Here is a 21,581-nt window from a genome sequence, read left to right as displayed (position 1 = left end):
AGCAAGGCGGTGGTGGGTGAGACCGTCCCTTCGCTCGCGAGAAGTGGCTGGCCACACAGGGCGTCTGCTTCCCGACTTGCGCTCGCACGACGAGGAGTATTTCCGAGAGTAAGTTTATGGTTGTTTTACGTGCTTATAAGATAGTGCATAACGTGTTATCTCATTCTTTTTTTGGTGGTTAGCTTCATGCGGATGCCGCCACGAACGTTCGACACTTTGCTCGAACTGCTGCGCCCCGCAATATCCAAGCAGGACACAAACCACCGGCCTACAACTTCGGCGCACGACTGCTTGGCCATGACCATTAGGTAAGAGCGTGTGGTTTGAAGATTAATATGCTGTGGCTTGTGGCTGCGCTTCGCTTGTAAGGAAGTTTCGCTTGGGCGGATAGAACGAATTGCATTCATGACGTATGCGGGCTCGATGGTGCAGTCGTTACTGCGGTCGGCAGTTTAGGCGTAAATGAGGGGTTTGATTACGGCCGCATCGATCGCCTTTAGGTGGAGGCGAAATGCACTTACCGTATTTTCTCGCATATAACCCGCACCAAAAATTGAAAAAAATCGCCTGAAAAGTGGGGGTGCGGGTTATCTGCGAATAATCCGGAAGCAGAGGTCGGCTTCACGGCAATGCATAGCCTGCCGTGCAGTCCGCATCCCCATCGGCATCGTCTGGTGCAAAGCCAATAAAAGCCAACATAGGCCATAGACAGATCCCGTCCGTAGCGTGTTTATTCACTTTTTGCGTGCTTTGTTTGATTTGGTCAACAGCGTCACAACAGCGATTTGACAGCGTCTGTCTCAGAGTCAGGTGTGGCCAGTTTGCACCGTTGGTCAGCTTTGTCTGGTGAGGCACCATGAGTGGGTCTCGGCGACAATCTTTCACCGCGAAAGAAAAACTCGCGATTATAGCTGCTGCGGAAGAAATCGGCAACAGAGCTGCTGCGAGGAGGCACGATGTCGACGAGTCCTGCATTCGCGACTGGCGAAAAAAAAAGGCCTCTCTCGAAAGTGCACACAAGCAGAAGCGAGCATTTCGCGGCCCGAAGACTGGTGCGTACCCCCTTCTTGAGACGCAGCTTGTCAAATTTATTGAGGAGCGGAGGAGTCGCGGCCACGCTGTGTCAACGGAGATGGCGCAGATGGAAGCGCTGAGGTTGGCCCGCGAGATGAACATCTCACGCGAGTTTCGTGCGAGCCGTGGATGGCTCCAGCGATTCATGGCCAGGCACGGATTTTCGATGCGGCGGCGAACGACTATGTGCCAGCGGCTTCCCAACGCCTACGAGGATAAGCTGTTGAGCTATCAACGTTACGTCATCGGGCTGCGGAAGGAGCACAACTACTTGCTCTCCCAGGTGGGAAATGCCGATCAAACGCCCGTGTACTTCGAGATGCCCATGGACACCACTCTGCAGAAAAAGGGCTCGAAATCTGTAAGCGTACTGACGGGCGGAAACACCAAACTACGCTGCACAGTAATGTTGTGCGCTTTGGCGGACGGTACCAAACTGCGCCCGTATGTAATCTTCAAGCGCAAAACGCTACCCAGCACTCCACTGCCACCAGGGATTGTTGTGCGAACCGAAGATAACGCGTGGATGAATGGTGACCTCGTCTGTGACTGGCTTCGCACGATCTGGGAGAAGAGGCCGGGCGCCATGTTGGCACGGCGGTCGGTGCTGGTGTTGGACTCGTTTCGAGGCCACTGCACTGACGCAGTGAAAGCGCGCCTCGCTGACCACCGCACCGACCTCGTGATCATACCCGGTGGCATGACTTCCATGCTACAGCCACTGGACGTGTGCCTCAATAAGCCGTTCAAGGCGCACGTGAAGCGGCTGTATGCCGAGTGGATGGCCGACGGCCTTTACGCCCTCACACCGACGGGGCGCGTGCGGAGGCCAGACATTGCGCTGCTGTGCCAGTGGATCGTGGATGCGTGGGGGGCGATTCCGGCCGACATGGTGCGCAAGAGTTTCAAAAAGTGCGCCATCAGCAATTGCTTGGATGGCACCGAAGATGATTGCGTCTTCGAGAGCGGCGACGAAGCCTCGGATGGCAGCAGCGACAGCGGCGAGTCGGGCGATGATTGAAGGAACGGGAATCGGCGCCGTCAACGTTGCGGCGATCGCTTCGAAATAAAGTTCTTTTGTAAACGAGATTGTGACTGTGACTTCCCAAAACAGTTTTTTTTAAGCTAAGCATGCGGGTTATACGCGAGGATTTTTTTTCTTTTTTCGGGGAGTTCAAAGTTAGGGGAGCGGGTTATATGCGAGGGCGGGTTATATGCGAGAAAATACGGTAAGTTGGCGGGTTTGTTGCGCACGTACGTTAAGAATCTCAGGTGGTGAATATTTCAAAACCATCTGTTGTGGCTTATTGCGTAATCAGTACATGGTTTCCGCTTGTAAAATCACAGAAAATGGGATTCTGCGCTACACAATGACATTACATTGTGGACGTGTCAGTTCCCGTTTTCTGTTATCCTGATGCACAGGTACTATATAGAGTGCAATTATGATGTTATAAAATAAGTGAAACACAATCCTCAGCTTTGCGAGTACAATTATGCACAAATTGTTAGAACAAATTGATGTGCTGTTCAAGGCACTCAAAGAGTATTCATGCCAAAAATATTTTTCAGCATCGAGGAGGGAGGAGGTTCAACCAACCACCCTTTATGTATCTGCATGCACGACGGTAGTGTGTTTGCACAAGTACACATGCGAAATTTCTCACAAACATGAGCAGCGTTTAACCCCTGCACCTTGCTACAATTTTACGTATGTTCTGTTAAATTGACAGTGACCCAATACACTGTGGACAGTAGCGCAGTGGCAAAACGTATTGTGGACGGTAGCACATTGTGTGAAAGCAATTTAAACAATAGACTTGAGTGATGTACGTTTTGCGAAATAGGTTCTCCTTGAATTTACAGCTTTTCAGAAATCCATGCTAAGCAAATTGCTACAGGTACGTTTAGGTTGCCCTTCTTCAACCTGAGTGATATGAGCACGTACGCTCTTCCATGAAAAGGTTGATGCATGCTTATGATTCGCCAAAATGTGTAGGCACAGAAATATTGACTGCATATACAACAGCTTGCGGAGTGCACAAGCAGTGCGACCGTTCGCGACCAGTCGCAAATGGTCGCGCGACCGCTCCTAGTCGCCGGTGTGCACCAGCCCTAATTAGGTTTAACTGTACAGTGCAATTGTTCTCTCAAAAGTGTACAATGGTTTTGTCCGAATGCGAGCAGTTGCTGACCTTGGCTGTCATGGAACTTGACATATCGAAATTTCTAAAGTTAGTCAATAAATATGCATTCTATCAGAAGCTGTGATGATGCCGTAGAAAATAGACAGCAGAGGTAGCACTCATTAATACATAAAAATGAGGAACACTTTGGCAATGTAGCGTCATGACTACGACACTGAAATACAACTATGCGTGAGATTTTCAAGCTCAGCATGCTCCTTTTACAGTGTGTGTCTTCCATCATGGCTGTGCCGACAGAAATTTCACATCGCACTTATGCGTTTTAGGTATGCCAAGGAAGTGCGAGATAAATTGGCGCACTACTTCGTCACAGACGGTCAGGTGCCTTGGCAGGACAAAGTGGTGAACAGCACTTGAGGCGTACAAGGTGAAGGTGGGTTGTAAATGCATTTTATTGCTTACAGAACTTATGTACGGTACATAGCATCTTCTTAAGCTAAACAAACAAGAGAAAAATCACCAATGACACAACAGATACATTACAGGGAAAACTGTCATGTCCAAATATAATCATGAAAACACAAAAATAAATAATTCATGTTAAAATATTTGAGTTATTGCACGGTTATCACTACAATTATCACAGAAATAAGTTGCCCTAAAGGGGTCATGACACCCAATTTTCAACCATAATGTGTGTTGTATGAGCTGATTCTTGTATGTTCACATACAAGCTGGCAAAATTCGAGCGATTTGGTCAAGCTGCTAATTTTTAATCGCATATTTTTATAAACGAGCTAGTCGCCTGACAGTTGGGCAATACTGACGTACTCACTATCCATGACATCACGAACCGCTTGCTCGACAAGCTGCTGCACAGTGTGCAATCTGGCAGACGGTCGTGTTCCGTCGTCAACTGCGCTTGCAATCAAATTTTTTCGCATTGTTGAACTCTCCACTAAACCTAAATGACTTCCAGGGGTCGAAACATGGCTACTGTGTCAGCAATGTAGCGCTGGTACTTGCAGCAAATAATTTCGGATGTCAAAATGGGTCCTGTGAATGTGCAATGCGTATACCATTTGCCATTGCTCCTTCGGCTTGTGACGTCTCGCATGCCATGACAAAATGGCGGTCACTTGTGGTAGGTTGAGTTTTAGGAGCCGAGCACTTCTACGGCATATTTTTTATTAAAATGATCTCTTAAGGCCCCTTTTCACACGTGTACTAGCACATTTTACTCTGTAGTTTTGTTTTTTGCTGACAACCGTCAATTGTTGTGTGACCAGTCATGACCCCTTTAAGTTGAGACTAGAAAAGTGAACACAAGATAAAAAAAGATGGGTGTCATTGACAATATATAAACACTTCAATTTGCTTCACTGCTCTGATGCAATTTTGCCTCTGCTTCATACAGCATAAGTTCTACTGCATGCATTACATCTTGTGCGATGTGCACTGGTAGCTCTCTGAGGCGTACATCGGTACGTAGAGCGAAGAAACCAATGTTATCTTTTTTGATGACCCCCTTGTTCGCTCTGATGTGTTCAAGGTGCTCCATGCACGCTTGCGCCACAGCTTCATGGCTTGTGCCCTCTCCTGCATTGCTGCAAAGCAAGTGTGATCTGCGATTCATGCATATGAATGCTTTAAGGTTGCATTGTTACTTCGTGAAGCACCATTTAGCAAAAAAAAACTGTGTGAGAACGACAAGGTAGAAACAGAACAAACAAGACAGAGCACTGACTTTCAACTGATGTTTGTGCTTTTCGGCACTAAGAAAGAAAAAAATATAGAGGAACTGAAGCAAATTAAATAGCACACTTAAAAGATAAATGTGTCAATAGGGCGTCTACCTCTCTGTGAGAAATAAATGGGCTTTGGTCTTTGAAACGGACACTCGTGTTTTGGGACAGGGTGCTGATGTTCTGATATTAACACCTAAATATTACGGTAGTTACATGGGTTCTGTCTGCCTTAGTATAAATGTGCCCACAATAAAAACATCAGCTTAAAGTCAGTGCTCTATCCTGTTTCTTCTGTTTCTACCTTGTCGTTCTCACACTCTTTTTTGTTACTATGTCTGTGTACCAACTTGACCGAGCGTTAACCTTATAAAGTTTTGTATTTTGTAGCATGCGCAGGATTGTTAGAAAAAAATCTGCAAGTTTATCCTCAAAGAGTTAGTGGTATATCTCACCTAGCGCCCTCGCAGGTCCATTGTCGTCTTGACGAGCGTGACCTGCAGTGAATTATACATATTGCTTAAATGTACAGAAAGAGATCTTTTTTCGAAAAGTTGTGATTGTGATTTCTTGCCAGGAGTACCTAAAATAATTTTTTCGTATACACACCGTTTTGATGGTGGCTGCTCTCTTGAGCTGGTTGCTGAAGCATCACTGCAGAAGGAGGCAGTATTATTATACAACTTATAAAGTGTTACAATTGCATGCAGCAGAATCTGGTGTGAAAACATTAGGCACATTCTCCAAATGTGCTAGAACATGAAGAAGGTTACAAAACATGTTTTTAAGATTTAATAGATTGGCTATCTATGCATGCCCTTCATTTGTCATTACTTAGGTGGATTCATAAAGGTTTTACTCATTGCTGCAGGTGTCGACACCAGTCTCCTCAGCCGTATCAGGGGTACGTTCCGGTTCCGCTGCATGGCTTGGCCGAGGCGGTGATCTGCAGTGATGAAAACTTCTCTCTATGTATTTGATGATGCCACTAGTACATGAACAGTTTTAGGCATTCTTCGGGAGTTAAAATGCCGTTATGATTTCACTCAACACGAGGTTTATTTTACACTTGCGTTACCTCTTGATTGAGCACTGCTGTATAGAAGGTGTGCATACAGAAGTTTAATGTGCTTATTATGTTAATAAAATGCTATGTAGGTTGCGCATCTAAATGAGAACAAGAGATATTGTCACGGAGATGAAGTAAAGGTAGAGGAAGAACTCAAGCAGCTGATAAGCACGCGAGGGTGTTAATCAGCCATTGTGAATCTTGCCTGTGGGTTTTCCCCTGTAAACGCATTTCGTACAAAAGTCTCTAACCCCGTAACAATATTCTCACTGGCTATGTGAATGAAATTTATACAGTCAATCCTAAATGGCTGTGCAAACGATGTGTCTGATGAAACTGTGCCTGCTGTCATTATGTTTCTTGAACACATGCTGCATACGACTTTTGCAGCATCATTTTACTGCTAGGAGTGAGTGAATGCTTCACATTATTCAGCTCACTTGTATTGCAATCAGCACTGGGCACTTGTTCATAACGAATTGACATGAATGTGTTGCGAGTGTATGCAGATAATGCATTAGTTTGCTTAATTGCGGCCTGTCGCTGATGAATACCTTGCTTTTTCAGAAATATTTGACGTTGTACAATAACCACATTCACACAGAAACAATGCCTGTGCCCTCATGTATTCCTGTGTGCTTTTGTTCAGTGTTGAGTGCTGAATGTATTTAAAAAAATGCAGTGGTTTGGGCAAGCTAACGACATGAACACCGCCTTTCAAGCATGCTTGTATTTTTCATAACTTTGCAAAGTACAATCACCTAGTAATAAAAAATATTGTTTCTAGGTTCAAGTCCATGCGTGTACAGCTTCAAGTGCATGCACATGGTACCGAAAATTTTTGTGCATGCTCACCTCTCGTTAGCCTCTTCTGCTGTGATGTGGCTGCTGCAAGAGAACATGCAATATGTGATTCTGTCAGTGCTATTGTTTGCATTTTTAGAGCATTTTCACTGTTTTGCTACAATATAAGTACTTATGCTGCATTCTTGTAATGAATATGTGCAATGCTTGTCTATGAACAGCCTCATGACACATGCAATAAGCGATCTCTTTAGATTTTTAGATTTTGTATTAAGCCTTCCTTCTTTTGGTAAATGAGAGCCGAGAATGACACAGAAAGTACACTCAATTCTCTCATTCTTACTGTTCTGTCTTCAAAATTCTGTTTTGTGAAGCTGTCCACGTGTACCCCTGATACACGGTATGCTATATTTTTTTGCGTTGTGCTGATGCATTGTGCTATGCTAACCAAAACATTTCATTTTCTGTTCAATGGAGGGTAAGCATTATTCATTACCTTTGGTCGATGACACTCATGTTGCACAGTACCCTGAAAGAATGATGCACAGAGTTATTCTTCGTAGCTGTAGCCACAATTACTCAACATCAAAACAGCCCATTGCCACCATGTTCATGATCACATGCATGCCCACTGTGAATTACCTCTTGGGACTTCTATGTTTATGTGCAGTGTACTTATGTGTATTGATATGTGTGTATTTATGTGTATGTATAACAGTCATGTGAATTAAATCAACTTTTTTTTTTGTTTAGTACTCAATAGTCAGCTAATATTGAACTTAAGCCACAGGCTCAGATTCTCCTTCCATTAATTCAAGCATGGCCTCAAAATGGGGCCATTTTATTGTTGGAATGTCGGCTGCTCCGGCTCCACTTCTTTGTTTTTCACGTATGTCTTGTTGTTTGCTTTTGAAGATATCACGCAGGTTCTTTAATCGTTTCTCAACAAGGACACCTGAAAACAAAACCCTTGCTGTAAGAATGTATTGTGCATACTGTATTGCTGTAAATTTTCTACTTTATTTCAGCACAATTGTGAGCGGTCTTTATTTTCTTTGCCCAGATCATTTCGGCTGTAGCACCCTAGAAATCTGAATATTGGGCATCAAAATGAATCGCATGCCATCTAAACTTAAGTATTGGTAGGGGCTTAAACATTGCAAAATCTCTGCCCATGATTGAGGGAACCTGCAGCCGAGGGTTCCAGAAATGCCGCCCACCTAGTTTTTTCGACCGTCCACCTACATGTGCACGACATCACAGCTGATGCAATTATTAGTTGAGCAAAGAGTTATGGACACTGTTTCTTGAAGGTAAGCATGTCTGCCAAGCTATTGTAACAAAGAGGCTGTTTATACTGTCGGCAATTGAAGTTCACTTGCAAAAAGTCTATTTCATGAACTAGCACATGATGTCTTTATCACCTTCAGAGTGAAACTTTCTAAGCATTACTGCATTGTGCAAAACTCCACAGGTGAGTGTATACCATTGGTATCGGCCAAGCGAAACTGTCGTGTACAGCGGGAGCGATTGTTGTCAAACAAAAGCAAACATGTTAAATAACTTGAAAAGAAGGATAAAACTAACTAGAGCAAGATGACAATTTTTGAGAGAAAGAAATGCAACAAACATAGTATATGACTCAAAGTGTAACATAGAGAGAGCGAGAGGAAGGAAATTATAAGAAAATAAAGGGACCAAAACATGAAAACATACCAACACATAGAAGCAGACATGAAAAATTGACTTTAAAATATAGGAACAAAGAAACCAAACAAAAACGAGGCACAGTTGGAAGCGGAGAGATATAACCTGTGGGAATAAAGGAATAATCGAAATATAAAGGCACCAATAGACAAAAACACAGGAGAGGAAAGCAACAGTTGTGAAGAAATGAGGATTAGATATGGGCCACATTACAGAGGAATAAATTCCCCCATCTGTGCTTTCCTTCAGTGTTCGCCCAGCCACTAGAACACTACCATACCTTTTTTTTTTTACGATTGCATGTCATTTGGCATCAACAGCAGACTCCCAAATCCGGACATTTGAGAGTGCTGCTAAATATGTTTTGTATGTCTTAATTACACGCTCCTCTATGGAGTGCACAAAATGCGCTCAAAGCAGAAGCTACTTTGCATTCTTTTTTAAAACAGCACAACTGCATTGCATAGGCAGAATTAAAGGGTAACACCCCCCCCCCCCCTCCCTCACCGCGCACTAGATATTATGCATTGCAAATGCCGCACGTTCACAAAAGCACACATTCCCTTGGCCAGACGATGACGTACAAACACAGCAAGGAGCATGCGCTAGGTGAGTTGGCAACTGAGCAGTATTTCGAACGTCTGAGCTTTATTATCATCTATACAATGTTCTGTCATGTCGATTTCGATGTTAAACTCGGAAAGTCGCGAGAACAAACGTGCACACAACTGCGCTCGCATACGTCACAGTCAATACATCTCATGCAAACTAAAACCTTGCAGTACAAATACCAATATTTTCATTGTTCATTCATTGGCAACGCCAGCCATGCAGTACACACCTGTTCTTGCTTATATAGCTACTCAAACAAAAAATCTCGGTACTTACTCGACATGCCGAACATGCTTCTGATCTCTGCCCAAGCCCGGTCCTTCTTTGTCCGATCTTTAAAAGAAGGGTGCCGCTTGCCATACAGATATGGGTACATTTTAATCGCGTCGATGAGGAGCTCGGCCGAGTACCCAAAGCTGGCCGTGGTGGCATTCGCCTGATGCGAGGAAAAATCCACGGAGGAACGTACGTGTCGTTCGTACCTCACGGCAGTAGGCAAGCGCAACGAGAAAAAAAATAACATACGAGGTGGCCGGATGTAAACAAAGGCTGACGTCACTTCTGGTCTTCGCTGATTGGTTAAACTGTTTTGCGACTGCAGTCGCGCGACCAAAAAATCGGTCAGGAAGCGACTGGCCAAAACAGTCGCTTTGCGACCGTTTGCGACCGTTCGCGACTGCTTGCGACCAGTCGCAAATGGTCGCGCGACCGCGGCTAGTCGCCGGTGTGCACCAGCCTTAAGTGTTCTGCTTGTCGTTATGCGCCGACTAGTTTGAGTTCGGGGTACTGGTTTGTGCTCTTAGAATGTACGCGGAAATACGCTCGAAATTGTAATTATGGAACATCAGAGATTCCGCGTTGCTGTTTTCAATAAGCAAAACCGGAGTGCAGCAGGTACTTTCGGTTAGATTTTGTTGTGTGCTCGCATACTTCAGAGCAAATTGCTCTCTCTGGCTCTTTTACGTTGACTGATCAGCCGGAGGAGTCGCGATGCTAGGGCACACAGCTATGCAAAGCGTGCATGCCTTCGAGTCATTGTGTGTGTGTATCGTTTATTAACCTCAACTACACGTGTCATTTCACATGATAGTCTATTTGCTATTTCGTGTGAAGGTTTATACCCGCAGCATGGAGCTCTTGCGAAGTGATCGCGTATAGTGGCACGCTAGTTCATTCATATGCTAGCTAATTCTTTCGGCAATATAGTTCGTATGTGAGACACATCCACAAGACACACTTCTGAAATATGATTGGTGCGCGTAACCACTTCACAGGAACAACCACAGCTGTTCGAATGCATCAACTGTGCATCTTCTGACACATAATTAAAGCTTAAGATGCCTCGAGTCAACTCCAGTTGTTGCTTTCATTGGATGGCAGTCACTGTGAATGCTCTCTGCACATGTTGTATACCCTATAGGTGGTGAAGCTTGCACCACCGATGCGCTGAGTAAGAAAAGACAGTCGCACTGTCCCTTCGAGCACTATCCCGCCAGCTAATAGAAAGGTTAGTCATAGCAGCCGCACATGAACGTTTGAGCGATGTTATTTACAGTAGAAACGCTAAACGATGGGGCAAGAAAAAATGACTGTTCTCATAATAATCACATTTTTACGCTTAAAAACATACTAAAGGATGATGCGCATAAAGTTAACATCTAGTCACCGCGATGCCGAGTGACTCGATCAAGGCCTGACCACAAGTACGCGTTGCACGTGGCACTAAAGAGAGCTGACATGGGCTAATGCTACACTTGTCACGATTTTAGGACAAGTCAGATGACTGGTGCGAATCCTCTCAGCGCGCTGCTTGCCGAGCAACCGCTCTCATCGCGAAAGGGCATCTGCTACGCAGGAGCAATGCAGGTGGCACCACGTTCGAAATGCGAGTGCAAAGAAGAGGAGACAGAAAAGAAACGCAAGCGGAGGAGGAGAGTGTCGCTACTTTACGAAGTTCTAGGGGCTTTAAGCAACCCAACCGCTCCCGGCCACACCCCTCTCAGGCGGGTCACCTCGGTCGCGTCAAGCAGAGAAACAGAGAACTTCCAAAAACAGCGTACCATCTGCTGCGGTCCCTGTTACATCGGGTGCCGACACAACACAAGAGGGGGCTCATACCAGCTTCCCCCTTCTCCCCACCACACCTGAGGGCGTCCCACTCTGTGCCCCACTAGACCCCTCTGCTCCAAAATCGGGCACCAAGCAGAAGTTAAAAGAACAACCACAACGCCACACAAACGTGGATCTTCTTACAAAGGCCCCTCAAGTGGCCATAAACGTAAATAGGAGCCACTCTCCAATGGACCTGGGCTCCTCAGCTCCAACATCCGGCGACCCAGTCAAATACAGGCCAGTTGGCCAAAAATCCCACTTTCTGGCCGCGTCAAGAGACGCGATTGCAGCCTTCCTCGCGGGTTTCCCTGCCACGCAGCAAGTACGCGAGGATCATCGCCGCAACTTGGTAGCAGTGGAAACTGTTCTGAACGCCGATGTCTTCACCCTCCTCCAGATCGACACCATTGTTGATGTGCGAATAAAGGTCAAGATCCTACTTCCAAACTCTTGTGTGGGTGAACTGTTTGGGGTGGATGTCAACATCCCTATCGAGAACATCGCCGCAAACATCACGTCCCAAGTGAAGGTGATCTTGTGCACGCGACAGGGCAGAACACTTGTGCTCACCTTCGAGGGCCGGGCACTGTGGTTCCAGTGGAACTCCTCCTTTTCAAGCAGCGACGGCCTGTTCGGGCACGCATGCTACGCCCACTCCAGTGTGCACGATGTGGTGTCTTTGGCTACACAACCGGCGTTGCCTCCGATGTGGCCAGACCAACTCAGAAGCACCTGCACTGCCGAAAAACCCCGCGGCATTAACAGCAGGGGCACCCACGCGGCCAACGAACCGCGGTGCTCGTCCTGGCAGCTACAGCAACAGGCAACCTTCCTTCTCGCCACTTCAGGCGGAAAACTAACACGCCGCCAAGCCATCCACCACGCCGCGGCTAAACCACCTCAACGCAAGGCTCCGACCCCAGCTACCACCCGTCCTGGCCATCCCTTCCTCGACGCCCTCAAGGGCAACTCCAACGTGGAGCCCACATCAGAAGCCACACAGAAAGCTTGTGCCCCACCCCCCGCCAAAAGAAGATCCGAGGAATAGGGTGATGGCGACGCTGACAGCTCTTCGTGCACTCCTAGACACCGCGGTGTGCAACCCAAAGACACGCAAACTGTGTGTCGCGGCTCTGGCTGTCCATGAGGATATCGACCACCATGGCTAGTGCATCAAAGAAGCCACGGCCGCGGATCTTGCAGCGGAACGTCCGTTCCCGTTGCTGCCGTCCAAAAAAAACCCAAAGACCTCAAAAATCGCTCATTGGTATGGTTTCCTGCACACTTTGGAACCATTGAGGTCACGGAGTGACGTGTTTTCAAAGCGCCGTCGGCTTCACATAGGCATAGGTCATGGAGGAAGGAAAAATGCTTCCTACATGACATAGGTGCTCCCTGGCACAAAACTGCATGCCTAACAGCTACAATCAGCTGAAGCTCTAACTCTGGCATAGGTCATGGAGGAAGGAAAAATGCTTCCTACATGGCATAGGTGCTCCCTGGCACGAAACTGCATGCCTACCAGCTACCATCAGCTGAAGCTCCAACTCTGGTGGATCCCACCGGATGGCAGAGAAGGTCTCGACGTGTTCCTTGATGCCTATAGGACATTCTCCCTTGAGCAGACTACACTAGTGGATGCCGATACAACACCCACGTGGCACAGCCTACGAGGTGCGTGTGGCCATATATGCCGACGACGTCGTGCTCTTCACGAGTGGACCTACCTCCCATGGTCGCCAAGTGCGCGAGAGCCTCCAGACTGCCATAAATGCAGTGGATAGCCTTCTGGGTGGCGTGGGCCTTCAATTCTTCGCCACTAAAACCGAGGCCTTCCTCGCCCACCTGAGCGAAACGGGCCGCTACAACGTCCCGAAGCTGCACCTTCGTGGACAACAACTGCCAACAATTGTACGTACCAGTCTCTGAGAGTTTATGAAGCTGGTCATGGTCGCTCGTGAATGAAGCCTCAAAATGTCAGTTCTATGCGGTGTCTCTCCTCAACTAATCGATCTAAATCTCGTCGATCTAAAAGCAGTTAAAAAAATGTGTGTTCTTTAGTTCGTTCTGACCATGTCTACTGTGTCTGTGTTTATTAGCGTGGAACTCTCATCACATCGAGACCCCACACGCTTCTTCCAGACTCCATGATTGGATTCTCAAAGGTGCAAGCGAACACAAAACGTTTTGTACTGCAAACGACAGTGCGCCTATATAACCCCCTGGGATTTCTTTCTTCTTATATGGTGAGAGCGAAGGCTCTCTTTTAAGAAATCTGGAAAGAAAATTTGTCATGGGACCAACTAGTACCAGAACACCTCCTCAAAGACTGGACAAAATGGTGTGAAGAGCTCATGTGTGTCTGTCACATCAACGTTTATATTTAGTGAGAGTCAACTGTATAAGAGGCAAGGATGTAATAGATCCCCCAAACGGTTATTGTAACGGGCACCATCAACCCAATTTGTTGGCTACCCAATCTCTCCCAATGATTTGACCTCTTTTGTAAGAGACACTGGGTACACTAGAAGACTTTCGGTCACGAAGGACAAGTTATCAGAGAATTTTGGTCAACAAGAATGTTCGTAACAGACATTCAAACCTAAATACAGCCACATTGACCGCTGACCGAACTAGCGAGGAAGTCATAGTATCTATTTTTCACAACCTCAGCAAATGTACAGTCTTTCATTTATAAAACAATGATGAAAACCACCTGAAATGGTTATGCAACACACAGAAACATTTCAAGCCTACGGCCAAGAGAATGAGCAAGAGCACGCTTGCACTTCCCAGACGGCTGAAGGAGCCAAGAATACCGCGAGCATGCGGTGTAAGCTAATCACACAATGCTTGCAATCAAAATGCAGCACATCTGTTGAGTCAACAAGCCTGAAAGATAGCCAGAGTGTACAGTTACTGCTATCAAGCCCCGTTAACAACAACTCTACCTAAAAACGTGAATGTGGCAATCATCGTGGTCTTGCTTACTTTAAAACTATCAAAAGCTTTAGAGCACAATAATAGTAAAGCCAACACCAAAACAAGCCACAAAAGAAAAAGTTCGAGTAACCAAAACAAAGTTTCAGTGCTCGCTTGGACAAGTATTGAGCCTGCTTTGTAGATGCCGCTTTGTATGCTGTTGTATGCGTTGCTCCCATGCCCACTCAATGAAATTGAGTGGGCATGGGAGCAACGCTACGATGCGGCTCACGAATATTTTTCGTCTCTGCCTGTTACAGCTGCCGTTCGTTGTCGACGCATGCGCTGTCGGTTTGCCCGAGTGGCTTCCCGGTGACGCTTATCGTTCAACGCCGATCGTCTCCGAACCAGCGCTACATGACGCACGCTCCGACATGCCGTGGGAGACCACCCTGACGCAAGTCCCTGTGGCTCCCCCTGGATCAACCTGGACATCTTCGATTACGTCAGCAACGCCGCCTGATATAAGCGCATCGGGCCAGCCGTGCCACTTTAGTGGGCATGGGAGCAACGCTACGATGCGGCTCACGAATATTTTTCGTCTCTGCCTGTTACAGCTGCCGTTCGTTGTCGACGCATGCGCTGTCGGTTTGCCCGAGTGGCTTCCCGGTGACGCTTATCGTTCAACGCCGATCGTCTCCGAACCAGCGCTACATGACGCACGCTCCGACATGCCGTGGGAGACCACCCTGACGCAAGTCCCTGTGGCTCCCCCTGGATCAACCTGGACATCTTCGATTACGTCAGCAACGCCGCCTGATATAAGCGCATCGGGCCAGCCGGGCCACTTTAGTGGGCATGGGAGCAACGCTACGATGCGGCTCACAAATATTTTTCGTCTCTGCCTGTTGCAGGTTAGTGAAGCTCCTTCTAAGCGCTCCAATAACGCTTTTCTTGTTGTATTCCCATGCCCACAAGTGCTCTTACAACATGTAAATGAGTGCTTTGATATGTTGAAACTGTTACTGTCGGGGGATGTGGAGCTTAACCCGGGGCCTACTAAACCTCGACAGGGTGGCACGCAGGTGTCCGAAGTACCACCGGAGCCTACGACCGATGTTGTTATAACAATGCTGAGGGACCTCACAGCCCGTTCAAAGCTGATCGAGGATGGTCAGGCGCGCATACTCGATTCCATCGGAAGCTTAACGTCAAAACACGCTGAACTGAACGCGACGGTCACAAACATATCTGAAAGGTTAAGCTCCATGGAAAACAGGTTTGAAGCTCTGGAAGAGCATGCTGAAGACATAACTACAGTAAAAAAATCTATTGGCACACTTCAAAACGAAAATACTTTGTTAAAAGTACGTTTGTCAGACCTGGAAGATAGAGCCAGAAGGGACAACCTTTTATTTTTTAATGTGCCTGATAACCCCTCAGAAACATGGGCGGACTCGGAAAAGGAGGTCAAGAAGATTGTACTTGACCAAATGTCGATTAATCTTGTCGATAGCGATATCGCGCGTGCGCATAGAATTGGCACACTGCATCGCGACAAAGCTCGACCAATAATAGTAAAGTTTGCAAATTACAAAACAAAAGAAAAAGTACTCAGCGCAAAAACCAAACTTAAAGGATCAGACATCACAATTAGTGAAGACTTCTCGCCAGCTACCCGACATGCCCGTAAAATTCTAGTAGACTTTGCGAAACGCTCAGCGCCAGATGAAAAATTCAAACTCCGCTATAACAAACTCACTTTAAACAATAAGTGTTACGAGTATTGCAAGGTAAGCGGTGAAGTAAAGGTAAAATGCAGAAACCCCAGTGCCTCTAAAGCTCCACATTCAACTCTCTTTCCACATGCATCCACAGAATAGCTCACCGTCCGTCCACATAACGTGCCACGGGCACCAAGTAACATTTCAGTTCTTTTCACTAACATACGAAGTGTAGTCCGTAACCACGATTCTATTTCTTGTGCTGCTGACACTACTGCCGCTGACATTATTGTATTAACTGAGACTTGGTTGAACGAATCTGTACGGAACAGTGAAATTTTTTCTGCTCAAAAGTGCTACAATATTTTCCGATGCGATCGCTCCTCAAAGCATGGCGGTGGTGTCTTAGTTGCTGTTAACCACAATTTTGAATGCTCACAAGTCAATGTCACTACAAATCTCGAGTTCACTTGCGTCCAAATATCTGTCAACTTCACGAAGTTTCTACTCTGTGTATGTTATCGTCCGCCGTCTACGCCACTAGGCTTTTGTAATGATCTTCACGACACTCTTAACACCATTCACACAAAATTTTCTAATCAGCAGATATTTCTTTTCGGTGACTTCAATTTTCCCGATGTTAACTGGCAGTCACCCGCTATCTCAAGTGAAGAAACATGCGAATCATTAAATTTTGTGGCACTCTGTTCAACGTTTTCTTTGACTCAGGTTATCACTGAGCCAACAAGAATAACTGATTCCACGTATAACACACTTGACCTATTGTTAACAACAGCTCCCGATCTTGTCACCGACATCAGCTATTTACCGAAAATTAGCGATCACTCTGTAATACACGTAATGTTGAATGTCCCAACTCGTTTGTCCCATAATAACCCTGAGGTTATTCACGATTACGGAAAGGCTAACTTTTCGGCCATTAATGATGGGCTGAAGATTTTTCTGGATTAGTTTCTTGTTGGTTTCGACGAGAGATCGGTCACTGAAAACTGGCACCTGTTTAAAAGTACAATTCACAATTTAATTAAACATCATATTCCTCAAAAGGTCATTACCACTAACCGTCAGTTTCCATGGTTCAGCCGTGCATTAAAACGCCTTGCTAACAAAAAAAGGCGTTTCTTCATCAGAGCAAAGCGGTCTCGAAAATCGGAGCACTGGTCAGCACTTAAGGATGTCGTATGTACATATAAAAAAAAGCTTTAAAGCAAGCAAAACATAAGTTTATGAATGTTACATTACCTGAACTTCTTTCCGCAAACCCTAAAAAATTCTGGAGTCTGATTAAGGATACAGATGATTCGACAATTTCTCTTGTTGATTTGCAGTCAAACCGAATTAGCAACGCTGATTGCGCTGCCGCTCTGAATGACACGTTTGCAAAAGCATTTTCCAGTTGTACTAACTCGTCACTCCCTGCCTGTCACACTCATTATGATTTCCCCATGGACCCTGTTCATTTTGATTTTGATGGCATTGTACGCATTATTGAGAGCCTAAAATTATCTTCTAGTTGTGGTCCCGATGACATTAACACAAAAGTGCTCAAAAACACCACGGTTCATTTTGCTATAATATTGTCCAAAATATTTATACAGTCTCTTCAGTCAGGGGAGATTCCAGATGACTGGAAAATAGGTAAAGTGATTCCACTCCATAAATCTGGTGACAAACATTCTGCTTCGAACTATCGCCCCATTTCGTTAACGAGTATTTCTTATAAAATATTTGAACACGTCATCGCTTCCCACTTGGCAAAATTTCTTGAATCATTCTCATTTTTTTCACCTGAGCAACATGGCTTTAGAAAATTATTTTCGTGTGAAACGCAGTTGGTAGCCTTCACAAACAACCTTCATTCTGTACTTGATAATGGTTCCGCGGCTGATTGCATATTCATAGACTTCTGTAAGGCATTCGATAAAGTTCCCCACAGCCTGCTTCTTCACAAACTAAGCCAACTGAATATCGACCCTAACGTTCTTAAGTGGATTAAATGTTTTCTAACAGATCGCTCTCAATTTGTTCATGTTAATGGTTTTAACTCTTCAACTCTACCTGTCACTTCAGGCGTCCCACAAGGCTCAGTTTTAGGTCCACTGCTTTTTCTTATATATGTTATTGATCTGCCTAGCAATCTGACTTCTTCTGTGAAACTTTTTGCCGATGACTGTGTTATTTACCGTGAAATAAAAAATGCTACTGACGTTTCTTTGCTTCAACAGGACCTTGACGCTATCGATAATTGGTGCTCGACTTGGCATATGACACTTAATATTAATAAATGTAAAGTAATGCGGTTCTCACGCCAACGTAAATTAAACACTTCTTCTTACAGTATAGGCAGCTCCCCATTGCTACCAGTGTCGTCCTATAAATACCTCGGGGTTATTTTAACAGCAGACCTGAGTTGGAATATGCATGTCTGCTCTATTATCTTAAATGCTAACCGGACGCTTGGCTTCAATCGGCGACATTTTTCTCTAGCCCCCGTTTCTGTTAAACTGTTATTGTACAAGTCACTTGTTCGATCTAAACTCGAATACGCGTCTTCAGTATGGGATCCATGCAATAATTCACTAATAAATGCACTTGAAGCAACACAAAACAGAGCATTGCGTTTCATCCTTCACGATTACGGCCGTTTATCAAGCGTAACGCAAATGAAAGCAACTCTATCTCTTGAACCACTCACACTGCGCAGGAAGATATCGCGCATGTGCCTTTTCTTTAAAATCTATAAATTGAACGCCACCCTTAAAACTGCTCTTATCTTACCCCCTGCTCATGTTTCATTGCGCATAGATCATTCTTGCAAAGTTGGTATCCCGAAATGTCGCACTGTATCATATTCAAATTCGTTTATTCCTAGAACAACATCAGAGTGGAATCGCCTGCCACCATCCCTAGTGCTTACTAACAATATTTACCAGTTTAGGAAAAAAGTGTCTGATTACTTCACTTCTGTGTAGCTTGAACTTTTTTTTTTTTTCCACAGTGTTTATTTACCTTATAATGTGTCATATGCAAGCAGTTGTCAATGTTAGTTTAGTTATTTTTTCATGCTAGAGGCAATACCTGTGTAGATTTGTGTTAAACTTTTGTATACTTCTACGCACCGCTGGATACTTGTTTGTGCAGTGCTTTTGTATATTTGCTCATATGTGTGCAATGTTTGTACAATTCGAACACCTTTCTACATCCTGATCCTGTACCACTCCCTTCAACAATGCCCTCTGGGCCATGAGGGTACCTGAAATAAATAAATAAATAAATAAAGTAGCATTCTCGACAGTGGTCATTGACTGTGATTCCGAAGTAATCAGCTGCAGCACCATCGGCACTTCTAGCTCCAGCATTGCAGAGAAGCTCGCCATTGCTCTTGCATTGATGGACGGTGTGCATGACACTTATTAGACTCCAAGGCTGCTATCAAGGCATTTCAGATGGGTATGGTAACTCCCCAGGTCCTACAGATACTCAAAAAACCCAAAGACCTCAAAAATCGCTCATTGGTATAGTTTCCTGCACACTTTGGAACAATTGAGGTCAAGGAGTGACGTGTTTTCAAAGCGCCGTCGGCACGGGTTGTCGGCTTCACATAGGCATAGGTCATGGAGGAAGGAAAAATGCTTCCTACATGACATAGGTGCTCCCTGGCACAAAACTGCATGCCTAACAGCTACAATCAGCTGAAGCTCTAACTCTGGCATAGGTCATGGAGGAAGGAAAAATGCTTCCTACATGACATAGGTGCTCCCTGGCATGAAACTGCATGCCTACCAGCTACTATCAACTGAAGCTCTAACTCTGGTGGATCCCACCGGATGGCAGAGAAGGTCTCGACGTGTTCCTTGATGCCTATAGGACATTCTCCATTGAGCAGACTCCACTAGTGCATGCCAATACAACACCCACGTGGCACAGCCTACAAGGGGCAAGTGGCCGTATATGCCGACGACGACGCGCTCTTCACGAGTGGACCTACCTCCTATGGTCGCCAAGTGCGTGAGAGCCTCCAGACTGCCATAAATGCAGTGGATAGCCTTATAGATGGCGTGGGCCTTCAATTATTCGCCACTAAAACCGAGGCCTTCCTCGCCCACCTGAGCGAAACGGGCCGCTACAACGTCCCGAAGCTGCACCTTCGTGGACAACAACTGCCATGGCTAAAAGGCAACAATTGTACGTACCAGTGTTTGAGAGTTTATGAGGCTGGTCATGGTCACTCGTGAATGAAGCCTCAAAATGTCAGTTCTATGCAGTGTCTATCCTCAACTAATCGATCTAAATCAAGTCGATCTAAAAGCAGTTAAAAAAATGTGTGTTCTTTAGTTTGTTCTGAACATGTCTACTGTGTCTGTGTTTATTAGCGTGGAACTCTCATCACATCGAGACCCCACACGCTTCTTCCAGACTCCATGATAGGATTCTCAAAGGTGCAAGCGAACACAAAACATTTTGTACCGCAAACGACAGTGCGCCTATATAACCCCCTGGGATTTCTTTCTTCTTATAAGGTGAGAGCAAAGGCTCTCTTTTAAAAAATCTGGAAAGAAAATTTGTCATGGAACCAACTAGTACCAGAACACCTCCTCAAAGACTGGACAAAACGGTGTGAAGAGCTCATGTGTGTCTGTCACATCAACGTTTATATTTAGTGAGAGTCAGCTGTATAAGAGGCAAGGATGTAATAGATCCCCCAAACGGTTATTGTAACGGGCACCATCAACCCAATTTGTTGGCTACCCCATCTCTCCCAATGATTTGACCTCTTTTGTAAGAAACACTGGGTACACTAGAAGACTTTCGGTCACGAAGGACAAGTTATCAGAGAATTTTGGTCGACAAGAACGTTCGTAACAGACATTCAAACCTAAATACAGCCTCATTGACCGCTGACTGGACTAGCGAGGAAGTCATAGTATCTATTTGTCACAACCTCAGCAAATGTACAGTGAGTCTTTCATTTATAAAACAATGATTAAGAACACCTGAAATGGTTATGCAACACACAGAAACATTTCAAGCCTACGGCCAAGAGAATGAGCAAGACCACGCTTGCACTTCCCAGACAGCTGAAGGAGCCAAGAATACCATGAGCATGCGGTGTCAGCTAAACACACAATGCTTGCAATCGAAATGCAGCACATCTGTTGAGTCAACAAGCCTGAAAGATAGCCAGAGTGTACAGTTACTGCTATCAAGCCCCGTTAACAACAACTCTACCTAAAAACGTGAATGTGGCAATCATCGTGGTCTTGCTTAGTTTGAAACTATCAAAAGCTTTAAAGCACAATAATAGTAAAGCCAACACCAAAACAAGCCACAAAAAAAAAAGTTCGAGTAACCAAAACAAAGTTTCAGTGCTCGCTTGGACAAGGATCGAGCCTGCTTTGTAGATGCCGCTTTGTATGCTCATAAAGTAGCATTCTCGACAGTGGTCATTGTCTGTGATTCCGAAGTAATCAGCTGCAGCACCATCGGCACTTCTAGCTCCAGCATTGCAGAGAAGCTCGCCATTGCTCTTGCATTGATGGACGGTGTGCATGACACTATTTAAACTCCAAGGCTGCTATCAAGGCATTTCAGATGGGTATGGTAACTCCCCAGGTCCTACAGATACTCAAAAAACCCAAAGACC

At 45.4% G+C, this 21,581-nt stretch overlaps 1 protein-coding gene and 1 long non-coding RNA gene across 5 annotated transcripts in view; one reads left to right on the top strand and one right to left on the bottom strand.

Annotated features, from left to right (window-relative positions):
* The first annotated feature begins 292 nt into the window (after nt 1-292).
* LOC119164554 (uncharacterized) lies at nt 293-5,994 on the top strand. Its single transcript, XR_012886917.1, has 3 exons — nt 293-308; nt 3,548-3,654; nt 5,838-5,994. It is a non-coding gene; the product is annotated as an uncharacterized LOC119164554 (long non-coding RNA).
* LOC119164553 (uncharacterized) overlaps nt 714-21,581 on the bottom strand; it is an 80,258-nt gene continuing 59,390 nt past the window's right edge. For all 4 annotated transcript variants that reach the window (XM_075877351.1, XM_075877354.1, XM_075877352.1 and 1 more), the window contains 6 exons: nt 7,336-7,368; nt 6,891-6,923; nt 5,826-5,912; nt 5,576-5,620; nt 5,422-5,463; nt 714-4,828 (listed from right to left, as the gene is read on the bottom strand). In XM_075877351.1, coding sequence (XP_075733466.1) covers nt 4,591-4,828; nt 5,422-5,463; nt 5,576-5,620; nt 5,826-5,912; nt 6,891-6,923; nt 7,336-7,368 — 478 coding nt within the window. In that variant the 3' untranslated portion in view covers nt 714-4,590. The remainder of the gene's footprint in view (nt 4,829-5,421; nt 5,464-5,575; nt 5,621-5,825; nt 5,913-6,890; nt 6,924-7,335; nt 7,369-21,581) is intronic.

Source organism: Rhipicephalus microplus, chromosome X, assembly GCF_043290135.1.
Source record: "Rhipicephalus microplus isolate Deutch F79 chromosome X, USDA_Rmic, whole genome shotgun sequence".
In the NCBI taxonomy this organism is placed as follows: Eukaryota; Metazoa; Arthropoda; class Arachnida; order Ixodida; family Ixodidae; genus Rhipicephalus; species Rhipicephalus microplus.
The sequence above is the reverse complement of the archived record's forward strand: the minus strand, read 5'-3'. Positions and strand labels throughout refer to the sequence as shown.